The 27936-nt window shown below is 44.1% G+C and overlaps 1 protein-coding gene across 1 annotated transcript; it reads right to left on the minus strand.

Moving 5' to 3' along the window:
• IVNS1ABP (influenza virus NS1A binding protein) lies at positions 1 to 26893 on the minus strand. The gene is made up of 15 exons (XM_083743863.1): positions 26514 to 26893; positions 17081 to 17285; positions 15463 to 15590; positions 14722 to 14891; positions 14549 to 14624; positions 13547 to 13720; positions 10340 to 10465; positions 8895 to 9002; positions 6974 to 7100; positions 6345 to 6569; positions 5588 to 5709; positions 4627 to 4753; positions 4397 to 4528; positions 3353 to 3526; positions 1 to 1230 (listed from the first exon to the last, which is right to left on the minus strand). The coding sequence occupies exons 3-15, from the start codon at positions 15571 to 15573 to the stop codon at positions 977 to 979; spliced, it is 1926 nt and encodes a 641-aa protein (XP_083599989.1). The 5' UTR covers positions 15574 to 15590; positions 17081 to 17285; positions 26514 to 26893; the 3' UTR covers positions 1 to 976.
• Positions 26894 to 27936: the final 1043 nt, after the last annotated feature.

Below are 27936 nucleotides of genomic sequence, written 5' to 3' on the forward strand. Positions count from 1 at the left end.
TTGTTAAACAAATGAAGCACAGTTTTTAATTATAGCATGTTTTTTAGGTTGCAGTAGAAAGATACAAACTTATACAATAATTTTCAGATAGGTAACTTTGCTAACACACCACACAATTTTAGCATTTTGCAGCTTTGCATGTTTATTACAACTGCTTAACCTAACAACCATAATGAAAAAGCACCCTCTCTAAATCAGTTGAATTTCAGAACCAGATTCCCCCCCCCCTTCCTTACACTATGGCCACGTTCAGAAACTCCACTCGAAGGCAATGAAAATCAATATTGCATACTTGGATTTCATACAATGTAGCAGGAAAACAAAAATGAAAGGCTCTCACACATGAAGAAACGACATGTTTCACTTCAGTTTATGAACTTTTGAGATTTTACTCACTTTTTTTGTTTCAACGTATTATTTCATGTCACTTCAGAATATAACAACTGGCTAGGACTATATTTATATATAAAAAGTTATAAAAGGCAGTCAAATTGGCAGGTGTGTCAGCTTTCGTTTATATAAAGCCAAAATCTATTTAAATAAGGCTTATTAGATTTCCCCAGTTAAGATTAAACAAAAAACCCCGAACAAGGCCTAAAAAGCATTGCTCACATTGAAGACTCACTATATTTCTTGCCTGTACCAGAAACAAATTCTAAGGTTAAAGTATTTGTGTGTGCAAATTGGCAAAACAAACATTGGGGGAAGCTCTTGAAATGATATGCCATCAGCTTTCATTCTAATTCTCTCAGAATTATCAACTTCCAGCCTAAAGTAACAAATCCTAAAACAAAGAACACCCTGCACGTTTTCTAAAATAAAAATATGTACAGCATATTAATAGTATGCAATATGCAAAAAGCTTTTGTGTTGCTGATGGCAACTTAACACCCGCCCCGCCCCCTATTCACATGTGTACCTCTACTGACAATTACATCACTAAGCCTGTTAGTTTTAAAGACACTCCTCCTGTCCGTCAGAATTTGTAGATCTTTGTGTATGGGCTCCATTCGTTTGACTCTGGGTTGTAGACTTCGACTGTGTTCAGAAACTCATTGCCATCAAAGCCGCCCACTGCATAGATGGTGTTGGCCACGGTTGCAAAACCGGCATTGCTTCTTGGGATGGTCATGCTGCCCATCATCTTCCACTCGTTCTTGGCAGGGTCATACATCTCCACGCAGCTGACAGCACGCGAACCATCGAAGCCACCGCCAACGAAGAGTTTTCCTGTAGAGTGGATAGCAGTCAATCTTCAGTAAAGTGTAGAGGGAAAAGACCACGTTCCGGGCACAAAAGCTATACCTGAAAGGTCAACTGCGTACCGAGCAAGGTTAAACATACTGCTTGAGCTTTCAAAAAATAAATGAATTACGATGGCAATAAAATTCTACTTCAACACTTTCCAGCTCTTCTGAATACAGTGGTACCTCTGGTTACGGAAACTTTGGGATGCGTAAGCGGCAAACGCGGAAGTACCGTATTTTTTGCACCATAACACTCACTTTTTTCCTCCTAGAAAGTAAGGGGAAATGTCTGTGCGTGTTATGGAGCGAATGCCTGCGGGTGATGGTGGGGATCTGCTGCAGTCGTGAGCAGAGGATCCATGGTTCCCCTTCCTTTCCCTCCTCTGTGGTTACAAAGCATGGATCCACATGGATCCTCAGGATTTTTGCCTTGGGCTACTCCAAACTCACTGTCAGATCACATGTCTGGCCACAGCATGAACCACAAAAATCATATATCCACTATTTCGCTTGGAATATTTTTTTCTTGTTTTCCTCCTCTAAAAACTACGTGCGTGTTATGGTCTGGTGCGTATTATAGAGCGAAAAATACGGTATTTTTCCGGGTTTTTGCCATGAGCACATGCGCAGAAGCAGTCTCTCCAGCTGCAAAAACCTTGGGATCCGGCCAGACCTCCGGAACGGATTCCGTCTGCAACCAGAGGTGCCACTGTACCTCCACTGTAGAACTCTCAGCCAAGTTTTCTGTACATACTGGAGTTGGTGGTCAACCGGAAAGTTACATTTTTATTATATTATGTCTTCTTGTTGATTCTGACATTATGAGAAGGGGTATCTAATTTCTGAGATGTAGTTCTAGTAAATAACTTTGTGATTGTTACTATACCTCTCTTTTAAATCAGAACCAGTGAAGGCGGTGAAGGTCCTGTGTGAGTGTCTGGAGGCGGTTGGAGGATGGATGGCGGCTAACAGATTGAGGTTGAATCCTGACAAGACAGAAGTACTGTTTTTGGGGGACAGGAGGCGGGCAGGTGTGGAGGATCCCCTGGTCCTGAATGGGGTAACTGTGCCCCTGAAGGACCAGGTGTGCAGCCTGGGAGTCATTTTGGACTCACAACTGTCCATGGAGGCACAGGTCAAATCTGTGTCCAGGGCAGCTGTTTACCAGCTCCATCTGGTACACAGGCTGAGACCCTATCTGCCTGCGGACTGTCTCGCCAGAGTGGTACATGCTCTGGTTATCTCCTGCTTGGACTACTGCAATGCGCTCTACATGGGGCTACTTTTGAAGGTGACCCGGAAACTACAACTAATCCAGAATGCGGCAGCTAGACTGGTGACTGGGAGCGGCCGCCAAGACCATATAACACCGGTCTTGAAAGACCTACATTGGCTCCCAGTACGTTTCCGAGCACAATTCAAAGTGTTGGTGCTGACCTTTAAAGCCCTAAATGGCCTCGGTCCAGTATATCTGAAGGAGCGTCTCCTCCCCCATCGTTCTGCCCGGACACTGAGGTCCAGTTCCGAGGGCCTTCTGGCGGTTCCCTCACTGCGAGAGGCCAAGTTACAGGGAACCAGGCAGAGGGCCTTCTCGGTAGTGGCGCCCGCCCTGTGGAATGCCCTCCCATCAGATGTCAAAGCGATAAACAACTACCTGACATTCAGAAGACATCTGAAGGCAGCCCTGTTCAGGGAAGTTTTTAATATGTGACATTTTAGTGTATTTTTCATCTCTGTTGGAAGCCGCCCAGAGTGGCTGGGGAAACCCAGCCAGATGGGCGGGGTACAAATAATAAATTATTATTATTATTATTATTATTATTATTATTATTATTATTATTATTATTAGGCCCATTACGTTTACGTGTGTTTTCAATTGGATTTGCGTAATATAGGCATTCTGATGGTTTATGGTTCACAATCTGTCTCTAGACATCTTCAGCTGGTGTGAACTGGGCCTGCAAACACAGAGAGCTGTTTCCCCAATTGCTCTGTCGTGTATTCTGATTTGCTGTGCCCCATTTCTTGGCCACAAGGTCTATATCCTCCCCCCCACACAAAAGGGGGTTACTCTGAATTGCGGAGCTCCACTCACACAAACTTACCATCAAGAACAGCAACACCTGCACCACGCCTAGCCACGTTCATAGGTGCAATCAAGGTCCAGGTATTGTTTTCTGGGTTGTAACGCTCCACGCTGTTAAGGCAGTTCCAAGATTCAGCTCCTCCGATGATGTACAAATGTCCACCGAGCTCACATACAGCAGACTGGTGTCTTCCTATAAACGAAAAGCCAACAGAAGCTTGCAAATCAGGGGGAGGGGGTTTTAAGCTGCTCTCTTAATGGCAGCAGCATCACAAAAACTGTAGGGGACATTTTTCATGCCAGCCAGGAGTCAACTGCCAATAAGTCAGCCCAAAAGGTCCCAGAAAGTGATTCCACTTGTTGCCACTCTCACTAATGCAGTCTGCGAAAAACAACCCTCAATACTAAATACTGCTGCAGCAAAGGATGCAGCTTCTCTCTCAAAATCATAGAATTATAGAGATAGAAGGGACCACAAGGGTCATCTAGTCTAGTCCAATTAATGAGTCTCATGCTCTACTAACTGTCAGGGAGTTGATTCTCACCAAATTTCATTTAAAAACTAGCAGTAGCAGACCTCTAACAATGGCACACTGCAGCTGAAGCTGCCCTAAGACATTTCCGTCTCCTAAAGAGCACGAAATCTTAAAGCCATCCCAACTTGAAAAGGTTAAACGTAAAGGTAAAGGACCCCTGGATGGTTAAGTCCAGTCAAGGGCGACTATGGGGTTGCGGCGCTCATCTCGCTTTCAGACCGAGGGAGCCAGCATTTGTCCACAGACAGCTTTCCGGACCATGTGGCCAGCAGGACTAAACCATTTCTGGCACAATGGGACACCATGATGGAAACCAGAGCGCACCGAAGTGCAGTTTACCTTTCCGCCACAGTGCTACCTATTTATCTACTTGCACTGGTGTGTTTTTGAACTTGCTAGGTTGGCAAGATCTGGGACAGAGCAACAGGAGCTCACCCCGCCTCGCAGATTTGAACTGCCGACCTGTGGTTTAGACTGCAGCGCCACCTGCGTCCCTTCCAACTTGAAAAATGAAAGCAGGGACTTACGGATGTTAAGTGAAGCACAGCTTGTCCAGGATTTTGCTATGGGATCGAAGACATCACAGTTCTTCAATCCTTTCTGACCGTAAGGATCTGAGCCGCCAACAATATACAGCTTTCCATTCAGGGCACAAACACCTGTTAATCCATGGTGGGAAGAGAGAGAAACAAAACAATTTATTGCCTGAATGCTTAGAAAGAAATAATAACCTTCACAGGGCATTGTAGACTCTTACCTGCATTGCAACGGTTGGTTCTTAGCTCTGGAACCGGAGTCCAATCATCAATCTCCGGGTCATACATTTCTCCGCAGCTCAAGTCATCTGAATGGCCATTGGACCCACCAACAACATACAGCTGCCCCTAAGTTGAAGAAGCAATAAATATTACAACAAAGATCCATTACATTGTTTTGGTTAAACACGCATGCCTGGGCCTGGTGTGTTAGTAGTGAATAATTTCTAAATCAGACAAGGAAAGCCTCTAAGAAAAGGAACTGTTCTGTCATTACAGGCAACTATGAACCTAGGTGTATCCTTTCAGAAAGTGCAGAGAAACACGTCACCATCACCTTTGTGCTGAACTGCTACAAATTTTAAGTCGGGGAAATCAGATTCTTAGGTTGCTCTGTACAATGAGCTCTTCTGGCAGGGACAGGAAGTGTGTGGTCCTGTTGATACTCCTTGATCACTCAGCTTTTGATATCCTCGGCCATGGTATCAGGGATTGGGTGTCTCTGTTTTGCAATGGTTCTGGTCCTACTTGGGAGGACTGTCATCAAGAGAGTGGCACTTTGGGGGTGCTGTTTGGCCTTGCGGAACCTTCAAAGTGGAGTTCCACGGAGGTCAATTTTTTCTTGTGTGTGCCTCACCTGCGCTCTGCAGGGAAAATCACTGGAATCGTTGCTGTCCATGTTATCAGGTGCCAGAAATACATTTTTTTTAATCCTTGCTTTGGGCATTTAAGTTTTTGAGATCATACTTCAGCATAACAGTGGAGGCTAACATCAGACTAATCTATTAGTTTTTGCGTGTGTAGGATTTCTTTTTATTATATTGTTGGATGAGCACTTTGGCAAGTGTTGAACTTTCTGCACTCTTCTTTTAAAAATCTGGTTTTCAACTGAATTTACTTGGATTCAGCATGTAATCAAGAGTGTTTGGTGCCAGAGGGCACTGCTGTTCACCCCACACATACCATCAACACTGCCATCTGGAACCGGGCTCTTGGTGTCCTCATCGGTGCAACGAACGTCCAGCAATCCTTTCGGGGGTCGTAACATTCTACGGTGCGCAAACATTCTTCTCTGTTATAGCCACCTAGCAGGAATGCAAAGTACGCAAGAGGTATTTAAGATAACAGAATCTCCTCGGGAAACCAATTTTAGCAAGCAGTTACTCTGCAAAACACTTCACATGGCAGTTTGCCCTAGTATGAGAAAATGCAGAGGCCCACGTTGCTTGAAGCGCTAGTAGCACGTTTCCCAGTACATTTCCGAGCACAATTCAAAGTGTTGGTGCTGACCTTTAAAGCCCTAAACGGCCTCGGTCCTGTATACCTGAAGGAGCGTCTCCACCCCCATTGTTCTACCCGGACACTGAGGTCCAGCTCTGAGGGCCTTCTGGCGGTTCCCTCACTGCGAGAAGCCAAGTTACAGGGAACCAGGCAGAGAGCCTTCTCGGTAGTGGTGCCCTCCCTGTGGAACGCCCTCCCACCAGATGTCAAAGAGAACAACAACTACCAGACTTTTAGAAGACATCTGAAGGCAGCCCTGTTTAGGGAAGCTTTTAATGTTTGATGTATTAGAGTATTTTAATATATTTTTTTGGAAGCTGCCCAGAGTGGCTGGGGAAGCCCAGCCAGATGGGCGGGGTACAAATAATAAATTATTATTATTATTATTATTATTATTATTATTATTATTATTGGTGGTGGTGGTGGTGGTTTTCCTTACCTGCGGCTATGAGCTTGTTGCCAAGCTCTGCTGTTCCCAATCCAGATCGAGCATACTGCATCGGAGACATGGGCTTTTCAATAAGGTCGCCTGGCTGGATCTCAAAACTCAAGCTTTTCATCAACCGTGGAGTGCTGGTCGGAGAACTCTGGGGACTGTTACGCCCGTGAAGGAAAATCACACAAAACACGCCATCCAGAACAGCGAGACACAGGTAGGTATTATCTGGGGAGGGTGGAAAGCAAGGGGAGGGAAAGAGTACATTTAATTCCAAAATATGAATGTGTTTTCTTCCACCAAAGCAGGTTTCTTCAACCTCGGCCCTCCAGATGTTTTTTGAGACAATTCCCAGCATCCCTGACCACTGGTCCTGCTAGCTAGGGATCATGGGAGTTGTAGGCCAAAAACATCCGGAGGGCCGAGGTTGAGGAAGCCTGAGCTAAAGCCATACCATTACCCTCTAGTTAGGCTGGAATTTCAGCTTTCCCCCAGTATTTGAAGGTGAGAAAAGAACGCTGCATTTATTAACGTAATTGCAAAAAATGGCACTGCCTCCCGCAACTTCCATATTTAAGCATGGGTACACAGTGGTTTAAAAATAGTATCCCCAGAAACAAAGTTCTGCTTACTTGAGGTCTTTTCTGAAGCAACAATTTTCCACTCGTGTTTAGGACTCTGCACTGCTGCGTTTGGAGAAAGACTTCCAGAGGAACTGCTACTTATCTGCTTGAGATCATTCTCACGGGGTGTCTTTTTCTGCAAAACCAAAAGGCAGCTACAGAAACCCGGCCACAGAGCGTACCGTGATCTGCCTTTGTTTCAGAACTATTTCCCATTTTTACCTCTGTGCAGCCTCATTTATAAGAACACCTGCACAGGCAATTTGACGAATCAAAATCTCAGCAACGTGATGGAGCACATAATGCACCCCTTACTCGCAAAAACCATTTCATCCCAATGCTCAACTCAGTCCTTAGCTTCTGAATGAAATGAATGACCTAGCTTCACGTATGCTATGCTTTCTAATGGGACGATCTTCACTTTGTTTCAAAGTACCTGCGACAACTATTATTACTACGCAAGTTTCAAGGGTGCATTCAGCAAAACTCTGAAGGCTTATTGTATAAATCCAAGGTATTACATAAGGTTTTCTACCAAATCGCATATATTTTGTCTACTTCTTTCAGCACTGTTCTTCCTATCTGTACCAAACCATCGTCTTTAATTTGCAAGTGCCTTATGGTTTAAGGAGTGGGGTGGATGCAATTCAAGCTTGCTGGAGCTATTTGTTTTTACTAGAACCGCAAAATCTACCTACCAGAGCTAGACGCACGGGACATATGGCTAGTGTTTTTATATATAAAAAAATGGTGCCTAGTCTTGAGGACATCCCAAGCCTAGAAATTAGTAAACAAAGCCGTATCCTTTCACGCAAAAATCCACTTCCGTTTAAGCTTTCTTCATTTGAACTTCCTTGAAATTGGAAGGGTTTTGTTATTGCTATTGTTAAAACAATTAAAGACAGAAAGCTTTGCCAATCTCCTGCAGATCACCCAGAGATCTAGGAGAAGATCCCAATCTACCTTCTGCCCACCTCGGGTCTATGAAACCCATCTCTGTTGTTTCAGAATTACCCTAGGTTCCTCTACTGGAGCCATTTCCCCTTCTGTCTAACATACTTCATTACCACTCTTCTCTCTCCCCCAAATGGGATTTAGACACCTCCCTTGGTGTCCCTGCTCCTCTGAATGTTTTAATTCATTTGTTTTTAACCTTTGGGAGATAAGATAAGAAGTATGCCATTATTCTTGCAATGACAAATTGGTTCTGCTCAGTTTGTGCCCTGTATGGCAGGTTTCCCAAAGGAAATCTCCAGGGCTACTTCACGACGTGCTACTCCTAGTCACGTGCTGGATAACCTGCTGCAACTGAAAGCCTGCACTTCTATGCTACAAAGCTCTGCTTCCATAAACTTACTCAGCGCTCATTGTTTGCCTCGGATCACTTAAGCTCTATCTGCAAGCTCCTGCAATCTTTAGCACTCCCTTCTCAACATTCTAGAAGCTTTTAGATGAAATTCCATTAACTGCTCTTGCTCATTAGGCCGTGCTTTCAGTACTACGGCATATTTACAGTTGTACTTTGGAAGTCAAACGGAATCCGTCCGACTTCCAAAACGTTCAGAAACCAAAGCGTGGCTTCCAATTGGTTGCAGGAGTGTTCGGCTTCCGAAAACCGTTCAAAAACCGAAACACTCACTTCCAGGTTTTGATCGTTTGGGAGCCAAGGTATGACTGTACTACGTTACAGCTTGAAGGAACTAAATTGGGGGTGGCCCTACAGATGTTGCTGCGCTATAACTCCCACCGTCCGTGCCCATGCTATGGGCCATGGGCTGAGGGCAGCTGAATTTGGCAACATCTGGAAGGCCACGCTTGCCACTTGTGAACTAGACCACACGAGCCGTCTACGGCAGCTACTGTTTTTTCTTCCTTTTACTACTCTGACCAGTTTTACCTGAGGTTACCTCAGACCATGTGCAATTTGTACCTGCACAAACTGAATGTGGTCATCATCACTGCCATACACCTCAGCCTGTCCTTCTAGCAGGTTTCCATCAAGCAGCTTGTGATCGGCTGAGTAGTACAACGTTTGAACCTGAAAAACAACAGAACAGCCATGTGGCTACAGTCTCCATTGCCTAATTCAACTATCGGTACACAGAACACAAGACTCCGTAAGGGCTCCAAGTCTCAGTCAGGTTCTCTTCTTTCCATCTAGCAGAATGGCAAAAAAATAAAAATAAAAATTAAAAAAGAAGTTGCTCTCATGATGACAGATCTTCCAGCACGACGGATCCCCACTTCCACAGCTCAAAAGAAATCTTCAGTTGCCTTGGCTTCCCTGCGCCGTAACATTAAGATGTGTGACGGTGTACATTATCTTGCAGAATAAACTGTACAGGTTGACAATCTCAAACACACACAAAAACTGTTGCCGCAACCCACATTTTTCTTATTTGCAAAATACAAACATCTTCTCCTTGTCCAGTTAAGTGAACAATGCATGTAAACTAACCACAATTGGATTACAAAAGGGGTCATGTTAAAGATGAGCTGTATCCGGCTAAGTTGTACTTTTGAGTAGCCTAGCTCACAATGTCACCTAGCTGGGTACAACCCAGTGAGGCTGATTTTCCATTTAGGAAAGTCTACTGCCCATTACTAAATACGAGAACTTTAAGGGGAATCTAAGACTATTTGACTGGGCTTCTAAGGAAGGGCAGAATAAACCAAACATAACCATTCTCAAAGGCTGCTCGTTTGATGGCAAGCTAGGTTATATTTTTGCAAACAATTCAAAATTTATATTATCTCCACTGCGATTCTCAAGACGCTGGCATTTCTGATTGAGACTACACTGACTGCTGGGTATGTGAGAAAGGCTATTTAATTACACAAGTTTTGTCAAAAGTTAAGATATCCTGTAAAGAAGTAAACACCATTAATCATCATCATCGTTTTTTGCCCCCAGCGGATTTTCTTAGGAGAACTGGGGCACGACTGCTGCTTCTTTACACTTGAAGTTTCTTCTATGGTTCTTCAGCGCTGAGTATCCTAGTTTTGTTAATAAACCTATGGGGAGATAAATCAATGGGGAGGAACAACCATTAGAACCTTTTATCTACTGTCTCTCTTTAAGCAAAAACCCTGCAAAAAGGAACACATTAAGGACATACAGTGAGCCTTAAAAACCACCTCCCCGTTTTCACCAGAGTGAAGTTGTTAAAAGAGTAAAAACAGAAACAGAAAAACCAGATTGAACAGTTTATTCAGCTCACCTGGAAACCCCCCTAAGTTTCTCAGCTTAGGGATACCTACAGTGAGATTTAAATTTTTCAAATAGGTTTTTTTAAAAAAGAAAAAAGGATCATCCTTAATTTCAGAAAAGCTTAATTGTTAAAGGCTGCCGGAGCTCGTTTTTAAAAGACTAACCTCTTCCATCAGATCTCCTAGACTGTCTCCATTCTCCCAGATGCTTCGTTGTACCCAGTTGATTACCTTTGTGTATAATTTGCCATTGCTGGGCAAGCTAACATTGTCTTCAAGCATGACCTCCAGCTGGAATAAAAAAGAAAAGGGTTTAGCGGCTAGGAGAGATAAAAGACCTAAAAGGCTTGCCTACACAAGATTAGATAAAATCTCAAACATCATTATACCAACATAGAACTTTCTAGAGGTATAATTAATGCAAACTGCTTTGACAGTTTGTTTTGCTTTATGAATGACATTAACAACAACAACAACAACAACAAATCCAGAACGGAGGATGTAAAATATCAAGGTTTGCTCGCATTCTGGTGTAACAAACAAACAGAGTCTCCTGCTTGGGGCTACGCACACAGAAGCAGGCTCAATTGCCAGTGGTTCCCATTAAGTTCTATGGCAGTATTTCTCAAACCGTGGGTTCACCAGAAGGCCTTGTGACACTTCCAGGTGCGTCTCAGTGCCACAACCTGCCCAGTACCACCTCCTCACCTGCCTGCCTCAGCCTCTAGCTCAGGCATAGGCAAACTCCGGCCCTCCGGATGTTTGGGACTACAATTCCCATCATCCCTAGCTAACAGGACCAGTGGTCAGGGATGATGGGAATTGTAGTCTCAAAACATCTGGAGGACTGGAGTTTGCCTATGCATGCTCTAGCTGCCCATGGCATTTTGGCTGAAGCCATGCCAGGACCAGCAACTCCATTTGTGTTAAGCGAAACTGGCCAGGAGACAGAGGTCTGGCGGGGCGAATGCAGGCAAGGTCAAAGGACCAGAGGTGGTATTGAAGGAAACTAGAAAGCGAGATAAAAGGTTCGTGGTAATTCATTGGGAAGAGAGAGGAAAGCTATTATAGGAGGGGGGAAAGAGTGTAAAACTAAGGTGGAGGGATGGAAAAAAAGTAGAGTGTAGGAAGTTCAGGGGTAGGGAATATTTTCTCCTTCTTTGACGATCTCTTGTAGCCAAGTAAGATTGTCTTCCGTGAACACGGTTTTAACCCATTAAGTGACTGTGGAGGCTAATTCTGGATCCACAAGTCCTTCCACAGTGGGGACATAGGTTTCCTGGCAGGAGTTGATCACGGTGGGGGTTTGCCAAACATGCCTTCCTTTTAGCTCATTTCTCCTTTTTGCCCCGAGTTTCCGCTTCTTCAAAGTCCACGACATCTTTGGTAAAGGCTGTCTCCAATTGGAGCACTCACAGGCCAGTGATTCCCTGTTATCAGTGCTTATACAACATTTTTAAAAGATTTGCCTTGAGAGCGTCTTTAAACCTCTTTTGTTGACCACCGGTATTTCGCTTTCCATTCTTAAACTGGGAATGGAGAAGTTGCTTTGGAAGACGATCTTCAGGCATCCGAACAACATGGCCAGTCCAACGAAGTTGATGTTGAAGAATCATTGCTTCAACACTGGGGATCTTTGCTTCTTCCAGTACACTGGCATTAGTTCGCCTGTCTTCCCAAATGATGTGTAAAATTTTTCAGAGACACAGTTGATGGAATCTCTCAAGGATTTGGATATAGTTTATAAGTGGCCCATGTTTCACAAGCGTTCTGTAAAGTTGGTAGTATAATAGCTTTGTAAACGAGGATTTTGGTTTCCCTGTGAATCTCCCAATCCTCAAACTCTTGGCGCTTCAATCGGGAGAAAGCAGCACTTGCAGAGCTCAAGTGATGCTGGATTTTCAGAAGATAGTCCACAGGGCAGTGTCAAAGACCTCAGGTCAATAAAAGCTATATACAGGGTTTGGTTTTGCTCTTTGCATTTTTCTTAAAGCTGTCGAGCAGTCAAAATCATATCCACTGTCCCCTAGAAAGTCGGAAATACTTTTGGGATTCAGGAAGGATATCCTCTGATATAATTAGGAGGTTTGCAAAGATCCTTGCAAGAATTTTGCCGGCCACAGCTAATAAAGATGTCTCGATAATTTCTGCAGTCTGTTCTATCACCATTAAAAAAAAGGGGGGGGGGGGGAGATTGATGATTTTGGATCTCCTATCTCTCCCAGATTTTTTTGTCGAGCTTGTGACATCGTTGTGTATGTTCAATTCTGCCCACTTTGAAGACTTCAGCAGGTATCCCATAAGGTCCGCTGGCTTGTTTTTTTGTTTGGTCACAAGGAACACAAGAACGTGCAAGCCCACTCACCACAACAAGGTGATGACCCAGCAAATGAGGCTAGGAAATATGGTACAAGCTGAGTGTGGAAGAATGGGAGGTGGGAAGGGAAAATATGCAACAGAAAAGCCTTCTCCACTTTTAAGAGCTGCCAGGTCAACTAATTCTGTCACAGGACCTCCAGAGCAAACGTCTACACCAGCGGTAGGCAACCTAAGGCCTGGGGGCCGGTTGCGGCCCAATCGCCTTCACAATCCAGCCCACGGACGGTCCAGGAATCAGTGTGTTTTTACATGAGTAGAATGTGTCCTTTTACTTAAAATGCATCTCTGGGTGATTTGTGGGGAATAGGAATTCATTCATACCCCCCCCCCATACAGTCCGGCCCACCACATGGTCTGAGGGATGGTGGACCAGCCCCTGGCTGAAAAAGGTTGCTGACCCCTGGTCTACACTTTGCTTTGGGAAAACTGAGCTAAGGAACTCCTTGCCACAAGGAAAACAGTGTAGTAAAAGAACGCAGCAATTCCCCAAGATTGATTAGGTATCTCTAGAAGATGTCAGTGCTTGCCAGCTGATTGGAACAAACACTGCCTCCACCCACTGCCGTTTTTTGACTGGTGGGCTTCGATAATTTTCAGCCATCTCAAGTGAGTATTGGAAGTAGAAAACTTGAGAATCCCTCTTCTATGGAACAAAGTAAAAGGGTCCCAATTCTGGACACAACTGAGAGGGGGCTTGGAATTGGGAGGGGGGGGTGGAATTAAATGCTGCACTTTTGAGATAGCTGTAGTGACAAGACTCCTGGGAGGTCCAATATGTGCATGTAAAATCACTCAGCTTTTCTGGAAAAGGTCATGGAAAGAGTGACAATTCCAAACCGAGCAACTCAAAATCTGCAAGACTGTTTGTCCATATGTTTTAAGAAAAGCAGTTTTGTTTAATGATTTCCTGGTAGCATTAAAACATGAACAAGACTAACGTCCATTTTTTTTTTTTTTTTACGGTGAAATAGAAAGGAGAGTGAGATTGCTCACCTTTAAACGTGGCAGTTTTAGAAATTCCTCCTGGTCAGAGATCTGTAACAAGTGCTCCTGAAGGTAACTATCAATCTTGCTCAGTAAACGCGAATCGCCCATGGTGCTTGCAAAGTTCCGATAGGAGATGCAGCTTTCGACGCTCATTCTGGAGAGCAAATAATCTCCACAAACCTTTTAGAAAGGCATACAATTATGTTATTTTTTAAAAAAGAGGTTCAGTACACTTCTGGGGCACTTTCTGTTTCTCACTTCTTATACCCCACCAACCTGCCATGGCACCCATTTCAGCAAATCAGTTTTACATCTTCTCTTGCCTATAACGTATTGCTGCTCTTAATTTAAGACCAACGGCATTACTGTTAATCAAACTTTTCAGAGACATCACTCTCAAATGCCTTTGCTGGTACTATCCAGCAGCGATAACGCTAAATTGAGCTGCAGAAATGGGAGTGGCGCTGCCTGTTTTTTCTTCTAGGAAAACGGGACCAAATATAACCAGCCTTTTATTTTATATTTTGCTGTAAATATTTTAAATAAGCCAGGATATACATTATCTGCAAGCATCACCACTTTGCTGCTGTTTGTGCAAAAGCAGCACACAGCTCATGTGTCAACAGTCACTATCTGCTACCATTAAAGGAACTGAGGCCATCTATATTTGATTGCCCGGTTCACACATTAATCTGGGCAAGTGCGCTGCCAGAACTGCTGACATCAGCAAACAAATGTATTTTACAAAACTGTCCCCAAACTGTTCTGAAATCCATATAGCGGACCAACAATTAATCAAATGAAATCCTTAGGCTCTATTTCATCATTATTGATCCTAATCTATAAATGAAATGCTCTAAGATGAACATGGCTTTTTTGTGGTAAAAATGCAGGTGTATTAATATGCCTATTCAAATGCTTGAGTTGCTCATTAAGATTAAAGATATAGCTCTTCCTTCTAACTAGCGTCACAGAAACTTTGGTTTCTTAAGTGTCCAAAATTTATACCTGCTTGACTCTCTCCATCTTCAGCTTCTTGGCTGCAGAGTACACATCTTTGACCAGTTCTTTATCAGCTTTCAATCTATTAAAGTTATATGGTTATTTTAGAATTTGTTCTTAATAGAAAGCATAAGATAAAAATGCCTATCGTATGTAAAACAAAAAACCAAGTCACTTACTGAGCAGTGTAGGCATAGTTTAACAGGACTTCAACAGCTTCTGGGTGAAGATCGTCAAACTTTACATGGGAAACTCCGTGAGAGTCGCTGTCGTTATTGAAGATTTCAAACAGATAAGGACTGCAGCAAGCTAGAACAGCTCTATGTGCCAACATCTCATACCCACAGACCTGTATTAAAATAAGGGAAAAACTTGTGTTTAAACCTAAATAGTTCAGCCTAACAGATGGTATGCAATGTTACGTCTTACAGAATACAAAACCACTGAAAATCCATGGATTTATTGCAGTGGTTCCCAATTAGCTAAATACTTCAGACCCCATTTTTCAAAAAACAAGCCATGGACCACCTATTTTTTGAAAGTTTTTGTTATGTGAATGGTGCCACAAGACCCCTTGGGGGTCAATCAATCAGGAACCAATAATTGAATGGATTTCAGAGCTGTAATGATTAATTACAGATGGTCTCTTTTTTACCAATCGCTTTTGTTCATGACCCAGTTTCTAGTCTCGTGGATTTAAATAAGGTAAGCACATTTCTACCACTGATTTCAGTTAGATTACTTAGTTCTGGCTGGATCAGGCTCATAATTTTAAAAGGAGACTTCAAAAAAATTCTATCTAATGGTGTAGTGAGTTTTCAGAATGTGTAAGGCCAAAAAATTAAGTAAGAAATTTATTAACACCATAACCCCCCCCCATTCCAAACTCAAAACATAACACCCAGTTGTCACGCTGTTACCTGGAGTCTAACATCACAGAACTGGCCACTTTTTCGCAAAGCATTTAGCTTGGCAACGGACGACTCAATGAAGTTTTCATCTTCGAACATCAAATAGCCATTAGGAATCATTTTTGCTGTTTCTGTGGCTGAAGAGGAAAATTTGCAATTGTAAGTAGAACCAAGCATGATGTTACTTGATGCAAAGCCTTTTTGAGGCTGTAATCCTATTTAAACTACAACCCCATGCTGCTACCCTATGCATACTACCTGCGAGTAAGCATCTGTGAAAGCAGACACACATGCACAAGGCTGCAAATAAACGGGAGGAATTCAATGTGCTATTCTGATCATTCCGTCAGTTCGGTAATTCTGCCTTCCAGACGGAACCATCTCCCCACTTGCAGCAATAGGGGTGTTCTCCAGAGACACACACACCAAGCCTATCTGCAGGGGATGTGGGGTTAAAGTGATAGCAACTACAGTGGACCCTCTGGATATGAATTAAATTCGTTCTGGGGGTCTGTAAAGGTAAAGGTACCCCTGACCATTAGGTCCAGTCGTGGCCGACTCTGGGGTTGTGGCGCTCATCTTGCTTTATTGGCCGAGGGAGCCGGCGTACAGCTTCCGGGTCATGTGGCCAGCATGCCTAAGCCGCTTCTGGCGAACCAGAGCAGCGCACGGAAACGCCGTTTACCTTCCCGCCGGAGTGGTACCTATTTATCTACTTGCACTTTGACGTGCTTTTGAACTGCTAGGTTGGCAGGAGCAGGGACCCAGCAACGGGAGCTCACCCCATCATGGGGATTCAAACCGCCACCTTCTGATCAGCAAGTCCTAGGCTCTGTGGTTTAACCCACAGCGCTACCCGCGTCCCTTCTGGGGGTCTGTATTTAACCTGGAAAGTCTGTAACTGGAGACGCCGCTTCTGCGCACGTGCGATATAGCACTTCTGCGCACATGGCGAAAGCTGGAAGTATACACTTCCGGGTTTGCCGCGTTCGCAACCTGAAAGTTACATATCCAGAGCAGTATGTAACTTGAGGGTTCACCATACTAATTTCACTTGCTACTGAAATGGAAAAGTTTAGTGAGAGCACCCAAGGCATTGTGCCCTCTCAACCATGAGCAGTGCTGGCAGAAAGACTGCCAGAGTTATCAGCCACTGTCACACTGCAGGTCTGTAATAATAATAATAAATTTTTTTTATTTATACCCTGCCCTTCCCGATTTAAAAACCAGGCTCAGGGCGGCTAACAGCAAATATAAAACCTTGATTAAAATGTGACTTAAAAACAACATAAAATGCAGCATCAATATCAAGAAAATTCAAAAGAATCAGGGGTCATTTTGGGGGGAAAGGCAAGAGGGGAGTCACTAGTTTGTTTGAAGGCAATTTTTAATCAGTTTTCCAATTAAGCAGCTGATATCAAAAAGTGATTATGTAATTGCTATCAGGTGCCAGTTTGCATGACTCTCTGTTTTTTATTTGGGTTTACGGTATTAAAATCAGATCAAAGTCTATCGTACTGTACAGCTGACTAATCAATACACTCCACGTCACAATAAATGACATTATATATGCGTCGACCTGAGTAAAAACGTATCAGATAAATTTATGTTGTGGTAACTAGGAGACCTTGAATAATCCGAAGTCTTCTTGTGTGTTAATATGAGAGCACGTCAATTTATATTCCTCCTAAGTTAAACAGCAGCTTGGAATAATGCAGGCAGTTGCGTCTTCTAAACGGATGACTCCAAAACTACCAGGCTTTAAAACGATGTAATCAAGTCCTTAAAAGCTATAGATACGAATTTCTTCTGTGGTAGTCGTGCATCATACTCTGCAACAGAAAACAAAGAATAAACTGATTAATTTGGGATTTCTGCATGTTTAGAATCCGTTTAGGACTTGATTCTATGCCAACTGTGAACTGCCTGAAAGGCTATGAAAACAAAAGCCAACATTTTCTAAAATTCAAAGGTGTTAATGGAAGCCTGCCGCTATTAAGGAAATCAGGACAATTTTGCACGAAATATTATTTACCCCCAAATCAGTAAATGGTACATAAAGACTGCATCCTCTTTAGATCTGTTTCAATTACCCAGCTATATCCTACAGTAATTCAGTTACAGCACATTCGTATTACTGTAGTTGACCCAGCAAACAGAGATTAGTCTGGGCAAAGTCTACATACGGCAGCTTTTATTGGATAGACCTACATCTTAAAGCAACTCTTCTTTAAAAAGTCTCAGAGCCCTTAAGTAACCTGTAACACCCACACTGTAATATAACAACCGGGGGGGGGGGGGGATTTCTTATAAAATGTAAACCCCACTATCCCACTATGATTCAAGATCTATTCTATTCCCAGAACATTATCTCTTACAACTGTTCGCAAATACTCCTCACTGATGGCTTTGAAGTTTTTAAAATATTTTGGCGTTACCGTATTTTTCTGTCCATAGGACGCCCCCATGTATTTTGGGGGACTCAAATTTAAGATAATGGGGGGAGATGGCCCCATGTATAAGAACCCCCTAATTTTTGACATTATTTTTTAGGGGGGAAACCTAGTCTTATACATGGAAAAAATACGGTAATTACTTTTTATATAATATGTAAATATGCAACCAAGTTTTAATCCTTGGGCATTACCACATTTTCAAAACAATCTGGGAAACTACTTATTTTCTACTCACTCAGAAACAGCAGCATTTCCCCCAGCCGGTATTCCTAATATACGTGAGCACGATCACAAAAGAAAGTTTCTTGTGAAAGTGTCTCATCCTGTAACTATCTGTATCTGTACTTGTGTAATATGGCTAAAGGGTTGGGATTAACAAAAATGGAGAGATGTGATGTCATGGGAGAGGTGAGACATGGAAGGCAGGGGTGAAAGAAGTATCTGCTAGATGCTGTTGTTGTTGTTTAGTCGTGTCCGACTCTTTGTGACCCCCTGGACCAGAGCACGCCAGGCACTCCTGTCTTCCACTGCCTCCCGCAGTTTGGTCAAACTCATGCTGGTAGCTTCCAGAACACTGTCCAACCATCTCATCCTCTGCCGTCCCCTTCTCCTTGTGCCCTCCATCTTTCCCAACATCAGGGTCTTTTCCAGGGAGTCTTCTCTTCTCATGAGGTGGCCAAAGTATAGGAGCCTCAGCTTCAGGATCTGTCCTTCCAGTGAGCACTCAGGGCTAATTTCCTTCAGAATGGAGAGGTTTGATCTTCTTGCAGTCCATGGGACTCTCAAGAGTCTCCTCCAGCACCATAATTCAAAAGCATCAATAGATCAACCTAGATAGATCAACCGAAATCCTTCCAGAAATGTTGTTTCCAAACTGGTTTCGGAACTAAATCTGTCTTAGTTTTACGATCCTGCTCAGTAGCCAAACTGAAAACTACACAAATTTGCACCAGTATTATTTAAAAGGAGAAGTTTTGATTTCAAATTTACTGCTAATTGCTTTGATTTTCTTTTTTTTTTGGGGGGGGAGAAATATAATTTATTTAGGAGGCCACTGTAAGCAGATGAAAACATTAGCAGGATTTTAATAACACTTGTAACGCAGCAGGAAGACAGGAGTGCCTGGCGTGCTCTGGTCCATGGGGTCATGAAGAGTCGGACACGACTAAACAACAACAACAATGCAGCAAATAATATTGATAGATTCGTAAAATGGATTATGAAATAATACGCAGTTGAAAAGGTTGCAAGAGGACCCACAGAGGGGATGGTGCGAACTCTTGTGATTCAGAGAAATCTCTAAATACGGGTATCTATTTTGTATTGTTATAACGCTACACTTGTAAAAGCAAATAAAAATTATTTCCAAATAATAATAATAATAATAATTGTTCTGATTTTTCTTTGTGGAACAGCTTAATTTGCATCAATATTTAAGTGGTCTCTCCCCCAACTAGAAGACCATTTACACAAGCCATAGGAGGTTTGAAGGTGTCCTGCTGTATTTTATGAAGTACACTGCTTGTTTTAACTCCAGCTTTTCAAGGGTTACTACACAAAAAATAAAAGTCACACCTTGTTGCTCCAGGAAAGTCAGGGAGGCTGAGAGGGGCATATTGTGTTCTGGCAGCCCAATACCTCCATAGACATTGCCCTTGCTTGCTCCCCTGGGAGGTCGCTAATGCAAGTAGCTTGACTTGAACCTGAGTGGCGCATACTCCATTGTCTCTCAAGACAGATGGATTAATAATAATAATAATAATAATAATAATAATAATAATAATAATTTATTTATACCCCGCCCTCTGGGCGGCTTCCAACACAACACTAAAATACAATAACCTATTAAACATTAAGGTGGGACGCGGGTGGCGCTGTGGGTTAAACCACAGAGCCTAGGACTTGCCGATCAGAAGGCCGGCGGTTCGAATCCCCGTTGCTCGGTCCCTGCTCCTGCCAACCTAGCAGTTCGAAAGCACGTCAAAGTGCAAGTAGATAAATAGGTACCGCTCCGGCGGGAAGGTAAACAGCGCTGCTCTGGTTCCGTGCGCTGCTCTGGTTTGCCAGAAGCGGCTTAGTCATGCTGGCCACATGACCCGGAAGCTGTACGCCGGCTCCCTCGGCAAATAAAGCGAGATGAGTGCCGCAACCCCAGAGTCGGCCACGACTGGACTTAACGGTCGGGGTCCATTTACCTATTAAACATTAAAAGCTTCCCTAAACAGGGCTGCCTTCAGATGTCTTCTAAAAGTTTGGTAGTTATTTTTCTCTTTGACATCTGGTGGGAGGGCATTCCACAGGGCAGGTGCCACTACTGAGAAGGCCCTCTGCCTGGTTCCCTGTAACCTGGCTTCTCATGGCAACAGGAAGGACGTGGCCCCAGAAAGTTGCTCCCAAGGGAAGGCAGGCTTTGGGCAGACCTTTAAAGCCCTATGCAGCCTAGAACCCACGTACCTACGGGACCGCCTCTCCTGGTATGCCCCGCGGAGGACCTTACGGTCCACAAATGACAACACTTTGGAGGTCCCAAGCCGCAAGGTGGTTAGATTGGTCTCAGCTAGGGCCAGGGCCTTTTCAGTACTGGCCCCGACTTGGTGGAACGCTCTGTCGCAAGAGACTAGGGCCCTGCGGGACTTGACATCTTTCCGCAGGGCCTGCAAGACAGAGCTGTTCCGCCTGGCCTTTGGTTTGGACTCAGTCTGACCCTTATGTTTCCCTCCCCTTATGGTTTTGATCTACGGGCTACTTTTAAAATGAGGCTGCATTTTAAATCACATTTTAACCTGTATTTTAAATTGCCCCCCCCCCATTATGTTTTTACTGTAATTTTACTAGTGTTATCCTCCCTGAGCCTGGCTCTGGCCAGGGAAGAAATGAAATTGATTATTATTATTATTATTATTATTATTATTATTATTATTACTATTAAAAGATTCTACACAGTTTATCTAAATTCTATTCAATCTCTTGCCTGAGGACCATCCACCTCCATCTAATTTCAGAGTGGCTAGATTTCATATTTTGGCTAGATTTCTTTTCTCCCCACCTTTCTAAAGAAGCTCAGCTGAAACTTCACAAAAAAATGGATCTGTTTTTTCAAAACCACCTCAACAGGATTCAATGCAAGTAGTACCTTGGTTTAAGAACAGCTTGGTTTATGAACAACTTGGGTTAAGAACGCTGCAAACCCGGAAGTATAGGTGTTTTGGTTTGTGAACTTTGCCTTGGAAGCAGAACACGTTTCGCTTTCTGTTGAGTGTGCTGTGGGAAAACACACCTTGGTTTAAGAATGCTTTGGTTTAAGAATGGACTTCCGAACGGATTAAGTTCATAAACCAAGGTAACACTGTACTCTGAAATTAAGCAGATTTCTCTCCACAGAAATTCTCGGTAAAACCTATGAAGGTTGGGCCACATGAGACTGAAATTAAAAGTTCCATAATACACGCATAACTTCCTTTTAAAATTATTTTTTATTGGTTTCATACGAACACACTTACTAGCACTACAATACGAACACTCTTTCCAGAGACAACTGGGCACAGCATTAATTAAATTTTCTGCCCATCATCAGTTCATTTGGATTTCTTCCTAAATCTATTTCCACTATTTCTGACTCGGCTGAATGCTCTGCTTCTACTTCAACAGGTTCTGAAGATTAGCTTTGTCATCCTAGGGAGTTCTGTCACTGTTCCTCTTGTTAACAAACATGATAAAAATCAAACTACAGTAAGTACTCTTGAACAAATCCGTCCTTTATAATTCCCCTATCCCTCCTCTGTTGGTATGTTTCTCCACTAGTGCAATACTCCAATTTTGGGAGTTTTAGTGAGGTGTAGCACCATCTATATGTCGCTTTTAATATTTAGGTGGTGCTCAACTTCTGTGGGGGTTACATTCCAGTGTGTAAAGCCAAAACATACCGTATTTTTCGCTCTATAAGACGCAGCAAGTTTTTGGAGGAGGAAAACAAGAAAAAAAATATTCTGAATCTCAGAAGCCAGAAAAGCAAGAGGGGTCGCTGTGCAGTGAAAGCAGCAATCCCTCTTGCTGTTCTGGCTTCTGGGATAGCTGCACAGCCTGCATTTGCTCCATAAGACGCACACACATTTCCCCTTACTTTTTAGGAGGGAAAAAGTGAGTCTTATAGAGCAAAAAATACGGTAAATGGCCAAAACATTATGGGTTCAATGGTGGGTGGGGTTGCCAAAGTCTTTTCACCCCAAGCACCTGCCCTGCCTTTCCAATTAAAAAATCCAAGTGCATAAAGCTTGAATAATTTCAAGTTGCTAGTTACCTGTGGTTTCTTTAAACTGTGTTGAAACTTGATTTAAGGCTAGCCATTCCCACCGCGATTTGCAGACGGCCTCTTCTATTTCTCTAGTCCTCAATCTATTTCCCATTATTCCCTGGGACTCTCTTGTTGTACCCCTATCTAGATCTAACAACACACCGCACATGAGACCAAACTCCTTTCACTAAATTCACAGCTGTCCAACGAACAGCCAAGAAGCAGTTAAGTGACGTAGGGATTGCTCTTTCATCTTTTGTCTGAAAAGATTGAACATGGAGCTTTTGCATCCAGGTCGGATTAATTCGTCACATTCCTTTTCCGTTAAGGAGCAATGCACTGTAGGCACCAGGCAAAAGCGGTCCTTTTTAACCAGGCCTTTCGTTAACATCCAATACCCTTTTAAAATGTAGCTCTTTGGAGGGGGGGGGGAGTATTATTGGGTTATTGCTTTTATTTTATATACTGTGATATTTTTATGTGAACCGCCCTGAGACCTCCAGGTGTGGCGCGGTATATAAATTCAATCAATCAATCAATCAATCATCATCATCATGGCATTTAAGCTTAGGGTATTCCTTTCTCATAATGCCCCCAAACTGCAATGTCTGGCATCTCACCCCGCAATTCCACTGGCCTCCCGCCCAAGTTCAAGTTTTCGTTCCTGCTTTTCAAAATTTTCAGCACAGACATAAACTGACTGGCAAACTATATCAGTTGATTTGTTTTATATATGGCACTCCCATACTCAAGACCAGCCTTATTTGAGTAAGGTTCCAGAGTGAGTCATTGTTTCTTCAACGCAAGTACAAGTCTTAATTGCTTGGCCTCCTATAACTTTTTTTAAAAAATGCTTCCGATGCATACCTTTCAAAGAGTGCCAGGCTAGACGTAGATTTAAAAAGCTGGAAAACCAGAAAGCTGTTGCCCCAAACCATGCTGATGTTCAAAGTGCTTGTTTCACAGCTTAAACACAAAGTCATTCTTAGTGTTTAGACAGGCACATAAGAAAGATAAATGCGGTCACCATCCGTCAAGAGGAGGGGCAAAGAAAACCGTCCTGTAAAGTTCACAGCACAAACTAAATCCAATTACATCCAGACACTGGTTAACTACAGAAATTCTCTTACACCTTTCCTGGAACACAGCTCATCTACCTTGCTCCATACGCGAATAAAAGTTTAGCCATCATGAGCTCATGATGCATCAGACCCAAAACAATGCATGACGCATGAGAGAGATTGCTCTACAACCTCTGAAGCAGATTTTGATCAAAAGCAACACTCCGGGACAGCTGCTTACCCTCCTTTCCAACCTTGCACAATGTTTCCCAGATCTAAATCATCTCCCTGAAGCTGTTCTTAGATTGGAGGAGGGGAGGAGAATACAGGTAAACCATACAGGTACTGTACCTGCATTTCCGCCTTCCAAGGTGAGCAGCAGACTTGTCCGCAGACTCACATGAGATTTAAGATGGGAAACATTGAGTCCCTCACAGCTGCTATAAAATAAGAATAAAAAAATGTATATAGACCTCAGACCTCCCACATCACATCCTAGTTTGAGTCTCAGAAAAACGTTTTGCATGTTTGTACTGCTACTAACTAAACATGATACCGCTAAGCGTATCTCTTGTGACTACACAGTGCATGCTAATCGGTGCTATAAACTTCTGCGAGACACTGCTATTTTAAGTAAAACTGGCTGGGTATTTTGTCTTTTCCCGCTGGCTGCTTTCTCACTTAAGAGTCCCACAAACACGGTTCCAGATATGTAATTTACTTTTACAGACAATGCATCAGGAATCTCAAAGGGTGTGGGGAAGCAGTTGGCAGCGGCCAGGAGGATTTTGAGCACAAAAAAAGGCTGATGGATTAGAAGTTAAGCTTGTTTCTCTCACTCCTACCCCTCCTCAACGTAACCTAAAGGGGCTTCCAAACACACATTTACATGTAATGTGTAATTTGCCCCCTCCCTAGTGTGTTTATGTATGATTCTGCTACTGTTTTAACTTCAGCAGGAAAATAAGAATAATAAAATGAACGTCTTCCTATGTCCCACATATAACCTAGAGATGCATTTGAAATAAAAGCACACATTCTACTCATGTAAAAACATGCTGATTCCCGGACCGTCCATGGGCCGGATTTAGAAGGTGATTGGGCCGGATCCGGCCCCCAGGCCTTAGTTTGCCTACCCATGTTATTTAGAGGCTAGCTGTCCCCTTCACCACCAGCAACCAATCACGTTATTGTACAACACTAGAACTTCACATCCTGAAATCACAGCACAAACAATTTTCCCAATATGATTTTTATATATAGCTATATATGATCATTTAAATGAAGGGCTGGACTAAGATAAATGCATAGCTGTCTAGAAGACCTTATGGACCTTGACATAATGCCTTTGTAGGCAGGCCAAGAGCAAAATCCCAGACATTTATTTAATATGTGAGGCAAAATATAGGTTTCTCCCACTGAAGCAAACGGAAAAAACAGAAACATAATCCAGAGAACTGCTGAGGCCTTGCCTAATTATAACACAGAGAAACCGTATCTGCCTCCGGATTGGCCAGCGTGGCTTTTCCTCCCCACCCAATCACGCCTTCAACTGCAGCAAGCATTTTGGAGCAGATGCTTTTCAGCTCCATGTGCTTGGCAACAGGACGGGGGGGGGGGGGGGAACATGGAGAAAGAACAAAGGCAAAGAAGGAGAAAGGAAAACCTCTCCACAAATAACGAAAACCCTTCAAAACTTGTGGTAATCTCCTAGCTGCTTCTTAGCGATTGTGCAGGTAAAATGCTTCCTTGCCCCAGACAAAAACAAAAAGAAACATGCACTGGCTTCCTGTCAGCTCACCCTTTTCAGAAACAGCCGTCAAAATGGGGGTGGGAGGAAATGCACTATGGGGCAAATGTGCCGTAAACCTTTGAAGCTGCTGGGATTAGTTAGAACTCTCCAACCTCACTTTCTTTTTTCCAAAAAATTTATTAGTTTTCACAATATTATAAACAAACAAAAACACAAGACAAACAAACATAAACCATAGCCTTATTGAAAATTACAGTTATTAACTTTGTTAAGTGACTTCCTCGCATCCCCTTGGTTGAATTTCATTGCATGTCCTTTTAACTGTTTTCCAAATCCCAATTTTTATTAAATTTAACTTAAACATTAACATCCTTAGATCTTCACCTTATGGAATCCTTAGATCTTCACCTTATTTATGTTAAGTGATGAATTAACATGTTTAATTCCAGCCGCGCTTCCAAGGCTGCCCCGCCTGGCAGACCATCCAGAATCATTTGACAAGGAGAATCTAGCTTATTTTCTTTTGCACAGGTTCTCACCTTTTAAATCCCTGGTGGACTTTCCTTCCTTGGAAGAGGCTGGATGGTCCACCTGTCAGGGATTCTGTAGGTGAGATTTCTGCACTGCAAGGGGTTGGGCTAGATGAGCCTCATACACCTTTCCTAACTCTATTTGCTGGCACAATGGAGCCAGCACAATAAACCACACCAAAATGAAGGGGGTGGGCACCCCATAACCAACATGAAGCCTACATCTACTACCCGGTGTCGTTTATCCATGACGCCACGAAACATCGTCAGCCACTACTGCGAAGAGGGTCACGCCCACCACTGCAATAACCCACCTAAAAAATCGAGGGCAGCATGGCACAGCCGCGGTTCCCTTTCTCTCTGGGGAAAAAAGTACGCAAGCCTGCGCACACCTCAAAATAAAACAAGGTATAACCTCAATTCCAACGCACTTGGAGGGCGCGCGAGGATCATCCGTCGGCGGAAATAACAGCAGAAATTAACAACGACGAGAGACAGGGCGCGCAAATCCTCCTTCTCCAGACATCCCTTCCGCCATTTGCGGGAAAAAGCGGGTTGCTTCTAAAAGCACATTTTGCACACACTACAATGGGTCTATGGACCGCTCCTCCCACCCCAAAGTATTCCTCCTGCACCATTAAGTGGCACCACCCAATGTTTCAATTCAGCACCCCACGCGTTCCGAGCGCCCTTCAAAGGAAAAGAGGTCTCGCCCCTCTTTTGGCTTCCCCAGCCCTAAATCGCCTCGCCGCGCGGCAAGATCCTCCCGCCACCGCCCCCGTTTACTCGGAGGTAAGCCCCATCGCGATCAAGGAATGGGACTGGCGGTTTCACAAGGTTGGGGGACAAAAAAAATCCCGCGCGCGCCGTGCGCCTTTACGCACAAGGAAGCCCGATTCCAGTTTGACTGCGCCACGCGGTCCCTCGCTGGAAAGAGAGGCTCTGGTGGGCCTCGCAGCCCCTGCTTACCTGGTGTCTCTCGACGCAGGCGATGCCGCTCATATTGAGAACGTCCAGGCCGCTGAGGGGGAGAAGGAGAAGCTTTGCGCTCCGGCTGTGCGCGCAGCGCGTCGAAGGCGGGGACGGTTGGGGAGGCGGCGGCCACCAAGGGCGCGACGACGCCAGCCGCGGCGAAGGGAAGGGCGCTTTCGGGGGAAGCTCGGCTGGCTCCGGGCCTGGGCGGAGAGAAGGAGAAAAGGGGGGAAAAGAAGAAAAGGAGCCGCTTGGCGCGCAGGCAATAATAGCCGAGAAGGGCGCCGAGTGGCACGGGCAAGACAGACGCAGAGGCCTCCACACCCTCCTCCTCCAGCGACGACTACCCGCCTTCTGCGGCTACCGCAGCTCGGGCTGGAAGGAGGCGGGTGGGGAAGGACGTTCCTGCCGCCGCCGCCACTCCTCCTCCCTCCCCTTGAGGGGACTCTTCGCGAACCAGTAGCCTTCCGCCTCTCCAAAACTAAGCGCGTTTGGAGAGGGGGGGAGCTGCGCGAGGAGAACGCGGATTGCTGCGCTGGCCGCGGGGGAGGGAGGGTGGAAAAGGAGTCCCGCCGCGTGCGAAGCTGCAGAGGCGCCTCTTGCGCCTCCCCCTCTATTTTTTTCTTCTTCCTTGCATCGCCTCCCGCTTGCTGCAAAGTGGGTCAGGAGAAGAAGAAGGCGATGATGATGATGATGGGGGAGAAGGGGGTTGCTGTTCCTTTGCTGCTAAGGATTATTGTTATATTTCTTGGCGTGCTTTTTTCCCCCAGGGGGGTGGGGAAGAGAGGGCGTCGCTGCCAACCTGTTGTGCGTTTTCTTGCGCAGCAATCCGGAGGAATTCATTGCACTGTCATTTGCAGCCGTCGCGTATTTTTTTGTTCCCCTTCGGTAACGGGAGATAAAGAAACCGATATAACCATTTATTATTTTTATTATTGTTGATCTTATTTGACTTTTCAGCAGTTCCTAAACCTGCCCTGCTGCGTGCTTGTTCGATTGCAGAGGGTGGGCTGTTTACTGTATGTCCAAGTTAAGTGGCGAGTCTGTACGCAGCTTACTCGGGAGTAACAAGCCCCGGTGCAAGCGGCGCAAAAACACCCGTGCATTGGGGCAGTGCGCAAAAGTGCACTTCGTTTTGCAGGGATGCAAGGTGTTTTTGCGGCGCTTATAAGCACGCTTCACCTTCAAAACAACCTTGTCAGGTTGGCGTGGTAGGCGTCCTTTGTGACTTTAGCAGTAGTTACGCGGCGATTTTTTTTAAAAAACCTACATCTCCAGCTCCACAGTAAATAAAGCTCCGTCCTTTTCTAGACTCTAGGCACGCCATGGCCGCCCAACGCACATTCTACACCTGCCCAAACCCCAACTATGTATACTGTATATGCAACTCTGGGTGTATATGACGAAACAGACTGTAATC

Source organism: Podarcis gaigeae, assembly GCF_964106915.1.
Source record: "Podarcis gaigeae genome assembly, chromosome: 6".
Taxonomy (NCBI): domain Eukaryota; kingdom Metazoa; phylum Chordata; class Lepidosauria; order Squamata; family Lacertidae; genus Podarcis; species Podarcis gaigeae.

Bases quoted from the DNA above. Each gene is read 5' to 3' on its own strand.
- IVNS1ABP (XM_083743863.1), bottom strand. From the start codon at position 15,573: ATGATTCCTAATGGCTATTTGATGTTCGAAGATGAAAACTTCATTGAG. The intron at 5,710-6,344 runs GTAAGGAAAACC...CATTCCTGCTAG, and splicing joins CAACAAGCTCATAGCCGCAG to GTGGCTATAACAGAGAAGAA. The intron at 1,231-3,352 runs GTAAGTTTGTGT...TCCACTCTACAG, and splicing joins AGGTGTTGCTGTTCTTGATG to GAAAACTCTTCGTTGGCGGT.